This window comes from Narcine bancroftii, chromosome 8 (genome assembly GCF_036971445.1).
Source record: "Narcine bancroftii isolate sNarBan1 chromosome 8, sNarBan1.hap1, whole genome shotgun sequence".
Lineage (NCBI taxonomy): Eukaryota > Metazoa > Chordata > Chondrichthyes > Torpediniformes > Narcinidae > Narcine > Narcine bancroftii.
The window spans coordinates 25,302,819-25,309,604 of NC_091476.1; the positions used below are offsets into that span (position 1 = coordinate 25,302,819).

The 6,786-nt window shown below is 43.1% G+C and overlaps 1 protein-coding gene across 1 annotated transcript; it reads right to left on the bottom strand.

The window, feature by feature from the left end:
- Positions 1 to 5,240: 5,240 nt before the first annotated feature.
- Positions 5,241 to 6,521, bottom strand: LOC138741978 (uncharacterized). Its single transcript, XM_069896175.1, has one exon. It carries the CDS (start codon positions 6,519 to 6,521, stop codon positions 5,241 to 5,243), a length of 1,281 nt encoding a protein of 426 aa, XP_069752276.1.
- Positions 6,522 to 6,786: the final 265 nt, after the last annotated feature.

The following is a 6,786-nucleotide window of genomic DNA, read 5'->3' on the forward strand; positions in this document are numbered from 1 at the left end:
AATAACATTTGTCATTCTGCAAAGCCATGTTTCAGCAAAGAAAACTGAAAATTTCTGTGAACATGCTGAAGTAATATATTTCCACTGAAGCGTATTGCCCACGAGATAATATTGAGATGTCTGTGAGTTTGTATCCTGCATGAATTATGAATTAACTTCATTCTACATGGTTTTGATTTTCCAGCATCCTAATTATAGTCCATCTCTTTCCATCTGCTTCTCTAGAATTTCTCCTGGACCTCAGGAAAGAGAAAATATTTCTGACCATTTGGTTTAAGTAGAGTGTGACACAATATGAAATAAATTTAATTGTATTTTAACTATTCATCATGGTCTTGGAATTGCAACACTCTTAAAAATAAAGTTAAAATGGGGCTGAACATAAAGTCTGGCCCAAACCCTTGCAAGGGCCCAGGCAATGTTCTATTTTACATGAAGAACGGCAGAATCTTCACGCGAGCTCCGACTATTGCAAGTAGTGAAGATGAAGGAGGAAGCATTGGGGGTTGTTTCGAGACTGGATGAAGAGGTGAGTGAGTGGAAAGAGCTATTCATTCTTTTGCAAGTTCAATTATGGGGCCTTTGACACCAATCAGAACTGCTGGCATTGCATCATCTCAAATTTCCTCACAGAATTCTCTTCAATAGTGCAATCCAGATTTCTCTACCAGGAATTTTATAGAATACTACAAAAAAAGTGAGAAGGAAACAGGCCCTTTGGCCCATCTAATCTCTTCCAAATTATTATTCTGCCTAGATAATCAAACTGCTCCTGAAGCATGGTCCTCCTTACTCTTCTCATCCACTTACAATCCAACCTCTCTTGTACGTTGAGTTGGAACTTGCAACTCACTAGCAACTTGTTCCACATTCTCACCATCCTTTGAACATGTCACCTTTCACCCTTAACTCACTTCCTCTTATCTTGTCTCACCCAACATGAACAATTTATTGCATATGTCCTATCTACAGTATAACCCTCATAATTATGTATTCCTCTATCAAATCTCCCCTCATTCTCCAGGGCATAAACTCCTCACCTGTAAACCTATCTTTGTAACTCAACTTCTCAAGCCACAATAACATCCTTGTAAATTTTCTCTGCATTCTTACAATCTTATTGATATCTTTCCTGAGGGAAAATGCCCAAAACTGTACATGATACTCAAGATTTAGCCTCAACTTCAACATGATATCCAACTCCTATACTGAAACCAATGAGCCAAAAGTTCTTTTTACAACCCTATCTACCCGTGATAGCATTTTCAAGGATTTATGTATCTATATTCATAGATTCCTCTGTTATACTCACACAAGAGCAACAGTGATGAGTTAGTCATGTATTTGGGCTGCTCTTTGAGAAGCATAAATGTATTTTGTAATTGGGTTCCACACAAAGGAATCAAATTAAAGAACAGAACAACGTTAGCACCAATGCACCAAAATGTTCCCATCATGAATTCATCGTAGACTACAGTCGAACATTTCACACTGAACCTGCAGCAATGATAAAATTGCTTAATTTTACACACTTAAAACTCAACTCTCTTGGACCCACTCACAAGCCTAATGAACCAGTAACAGGAGCAAGGCAAGTAATTAACAAGCAATTGAAGTCTTTGGTAATAACTTAGTTAATGATGCATCAACAAATTTTTTTTAAAAACTACTAGAGAAATAACGATTGAATAGAGATACATGGTGGGTTCTTTTAAAATGAATTACGATGGAGATAAAGATCATTTATTTTATTCTTAAATATTTAAATCAGTGAAGGAAGTCAAGTAGAAATGATTAAGCTTATACTTGCCCTCCTTTAAAATGTTTTACTGATCCTAAAGCTTCTGTTTGCTGACTCATGAGTTGCAAAAAAGAAATGTGCAGCTTCAGTAAGCAATTAAGATGATGTGCTATGTTGGTCTTTATTGCAAGAGGAATGAAGTGCATAACTAAAGAACTCTTGCTGACATTGTATTTTGTGGAGTATCATTTGCATTTGGGTCTCCATATAAAAAAATAGATTCACTTGCAATAGACTTTGTGCAGTTCAATTTCACTTGATTCTTTCCTGGATACTTACAGGAGTTTAGAAGAATGAAAAATGATAGCATTGGGACACAGAGATATTGAAAGATGGTTCTTGAAGTCGCAATGACAGGAGCCAGGGAGACTCCCAGAATAAGGAATCAGTCATTTAGGAGATGGAATGAGGAGAAATTTCTTTACTGATTTGAAGTTTTTGAGACAGTAATAAAGCATATCAAAGAACAGAGTGGAATAGATATGGAATACTTGGACTTCAATAAGGTTTTTAACTAGGTCCCATATGAGATACTAATCCAAATTTTTGGGCCTATAGGATCCTGATCAGAGTGCCAAATTGAATCCAAATTTGGAAACGGCAAAAGATTCATGCAGAATTTTACAGCATGGAAACAGGCCCTTTGGCCCAACTCATCCTTGTTAGCCAAATTGAATATCCAAGCTGGTCCTATTTAGCCCATATCCCTCTAAATATTCCCTATCTTTTGGAGATGCAAGGTGATTATAGAGTGTGAACTATGCGATTAGATGCCTGTAACTAGTGGTGTTCCATTGAGATTGATGCTAGAATACTTGCTGTTCACAATATACAAATGATTTGGATGTGGACTAAAATGTCCTGATCAGCAAGTTCACAGATGTAAGCAAGATGGGTAGAGTTGTTGACATTGTGTCGGGTAGTCTTTGGCTACAGAGTGATATCGATGTGTTAGTGAGATGAGGTCAGAAATGGCAGATGGAGTTAAATCCAGATAAGTGTGTTGATGAATTTTAGGGATAAGATATGAAGCTACGACACGTCATGAAGAGCAAGGTCCTAGGGAGTATAAAGGAACAAAGAAACCTCAGTGTGAAAGTCCTCAGTTTCTTGATGTAGTGTTTAAGGTGGATTGTAGGAGATTAGTTTTATCACATTTGAAATTTTGTTTGTCCATCACCCTGGACTCTGATCAATTTGCCCATTGTATCAACAGATCGACTGAGGATACCTTTCCATGGCACTTCACTCTGCCTTGACCCACTTGGACAGCTCTTACTCTTATGTCAGAATGCTGTTCATTGACTTTATTTCAGCATTTAATACTGTGATTAAATGATCAAAACTTATCATCAAACTTTGTCAGCTTGGTATCAGCTCATCTCTCTGTAATTGGATCTTGGACCTTCTGTTGAACAGACCCCAATCTGTTAAATTAAGCAATCTCTTCTTTTCTCACCTTGAACACCAGCATGCCCCATGGCTGTGTGCTGAACCCTCTCCTGCATTCCCTTTTCACGTATGACTGCATTCCTGTATATGGTTCCAAGTCCAAAATCAAGTTCACAGATGATACCATGGTGGTTGGCCTGATCAAAGGGGATTATGAGACAGAAATGATGAGGCCAGATGAGGTCCAGCATCTGGCCATGTGGTGTACCACCAACAACAACTTAACAGTAAGATGGCCAAGAAGATCTTGTGGATTTCAGGCATGCTGGAAGTCACACTTATGTCCCTATTTACATCAGTGGAGTTTTGGTGGAACATGTATCAAGCTTTAAATTCCTTGGTGTCCTTACTTCTGATGATCACACCTGATTTCTTCCATTCCGATCAAAAAGGTGCAACAGTGTCTTTATTTTCTACGGAGCATGAAGAAAGTTCACCTCTGTCCCAGGATATTGATGAATTTTTACCACTGTACCATTGAGAACATACATACATATGGCATCTCAGTGTGGTTTGGCAATTGTCTTGTATTGTACCGTAAATCACTTCAGTGAGTGGTGAAAACTGCCCAGCAGATTACCAACATTCAATTGCCCACCATTGAGAACATCTACCAGGAATACTGACTGGGCAGGATGAAGAGCATCATCAAGGATGCATCACATCCAAATTATGGATGTTTTACTCTTCTCCCATCTGGTGGGTGCTTCAGGAGCTTTCACTCTCGAACCAGTAAGCCCAAGAAGTGCTTTTTCCCGCCCCCCCTGAGGATGTGACCCTACTGAATCTTATATCACAACACTTAGTGGGACTGCACTCATATTGGACTGTCAGTACTTTTATAATTGTTTGCTTGCTGAATGCACTGGTTTTTATTTGCACATAGTTATTTGTATATAGCACTTTCTTTTAAACTTCTGGTTGGATATTAATTGTATTTCATTGGCTTTATATTTTACTTGGCACAATGACAATAAAGATTAATCTAATCTAATCCAATTAGTGTTGAGGTAGAACAGGAAAACTATGCTCCAACTTTATAAAAAAATTGGTCAGTCCTCAGATTAGGTGGGTCACTTATTCTCTTTCCATTGCTGTATAATGCTTCTCTGTGACTGATCAGTGTGATGTAACCATCCAGCTCAATGGCTGTGGATGTTGTCTATAAACATGCCAGAGATGAAGAGAATGAGGCATGGGAAATCTTTCTGAAAGTGGATTTGAGCCTTAGATTCATCTGGGCTCAGGGCTAACTGTACTTCACTACACTTTTTTAAATTTCTTATGTACTAGGGCAGTGGTTCTCAACCTTAAATATTCTCTTACTAACCATAGAGCACCTATGGCATCCTATGGCAGCAAGTGGTCTAAGACCACTCACTGCCTTCCATTCCCTTTTTCTCCAAATATCCTCCTCCTTCCCTGACACCATGAGACTATATTTATTTCAGAATCAAACAAGCACAAAAAATTGATTGTGCACCAACACTAAAAAGAAATTCTAAGTTACCCAAAACAAATGAACAAAACTTACCAAAAATCATCAGATTCAGACCCTCTTTCTTGCTTTTAAAGTGGAATTAGTTAGGCAGGGTCACTAAATGGCAGTACAACACTGTTTGACCCCAAGTGATGCCAGCTGCAAATAAACATGAACAAGTTTATTAGGCAGGAGATGAAAACATTTGATTGCAATTTTAACCAATTAGGTATTAGATTGCTATTAAACACTTAATAGAATAAACCTTGCAATTGTTGCCCACTCCCTAAAGGGAAAAGTGAAGTCAAAATTCACAACTTGAAGCAATAAAAGGTTTAAGTGCCAAAAGATATATAGTACTTTTCTGATGATCTGAAAAGCTTGGGACTGGACATTTTTTGGTTAACCGACTTTTCACGTAACAGAGAAATGCCTTTAAGTAGCCTAGAAGCATTAACAGAATACTTATATCAGTGGTTAAAAAAAAAGGCGGCTATTCAAGCAGGTTTAATTCTTACCTAAAAAACGTGATCTCTGCTTACAAAATAAGATAAATGCCGGCACCTCTCCACTGCCGATCCCCGGCACCTCTCCACTGCCGATCCCCGGCACCTCTCCACTGCCGATCCCCGGCACCTCTCCACTGCCGATCCCCGGCACCTCTCCACTGCCGATCCCCGGCACCTCTCCACTGCCGATCCCCGGCACCTCTCCACTGCCGATCCCCGGCACCTCTCCACTGCCGATCCCCGGCACCTCTCCACTGCCGATCCCCGGCACCTCTCCACTGCCGATCCCCGGCACCTCTCCACTGCCGATCCCCGGCACCTCTCCACTGCCGATCCCCGGCACCTCTCCACTGCCGATCCCCGGCACCTCTCCACTGCCGATCCCCGGCACCTCTCCACTGCCGATCCCCGGCACCTCTCCACTGCCGATCCCCGGCACCTCTCCACTGCCGATCCCCGGCACCTCTCCACTGCCGATCCCCGGCACCTCTCCACTGCCGATCCCCGGCACCTCTCCACTGCCGATCCCCGGCACCTCTCCACTGCCGATCCCCGGCACCTCTCCACTGCCGATCCCCGGCACCTCTCCACTGCCGATCCCCGGCACCTCTCCACTGCCGATCCCCGGCACCTCTCCACTGCCGATCCCCGGCACCTCTCCACTGCCGATCCCCGGCACCTCTCCACTGCCGATCCCCGGCACCTCTCCACTGCCGATCCCCGGCACCTCTCCACTGCCGATCCCCGGCACCTCTCCACTGCCGATCCCCGGCACCTCTCCACTGCCGATCCCCGGCACCTCTCCACTGCCGATCCCCGGCACCTCTCCACTGCCGATCCCCGGCACCTCTCCACTGCCGATCCCCGGCACCTCTCCACTGCCGATCCCCGGCACCTCTCCACTGCCGATCCCCGGCACCTCTCCACTGCCGATCCCCGGCACCTCTCCACTGCCGATCCCCGGCACCTCTCCACTGCCGATCCCCGGCACCTCTCCACTGCCGATCCCCGGCACCTCTCCACTGCCGCCAGTTCGTCTATAGTCCCCGTTCCTGCCCGGAGGCCGCTCTCCTTGATGACATCGAGACAAAGGATTCTTCCGCCCGCTTACGCAGTTTGTAAACAAATTACAGTGGAGGGTAAAGAAGAAATGGAAAGAGAAAGGGTTGGAAGTTAGCTGACGCGAGGACAATTGGCATTCTAATTTCTCTCCATGCGCTGCCTGAGCCGCCAACTTCCTCCATTTGCACATTGATGGCTTGAGACTCTGTGCCGACATCCAGCCTTTCGACAGCTGTCTTCTCCACTGTTTCTGAGCTCCGTTGTAATCAATCTGGTGCCAACAGAACATCAGAGCCCCACATGAGCACATCAGATGAATTTTTTTTTCCAACTTGTGACATCATATCACTGCCGAATAAAGTTTGGATAACTGAGATTTTCGGTTAACGGATTTTTGTATAATCGGAAACCTACTTTAAATGAATAACTGAAAAAGATTTGGAAATGGGAGCTCACAACCTTTTCTAACAAAGTGATTTTTG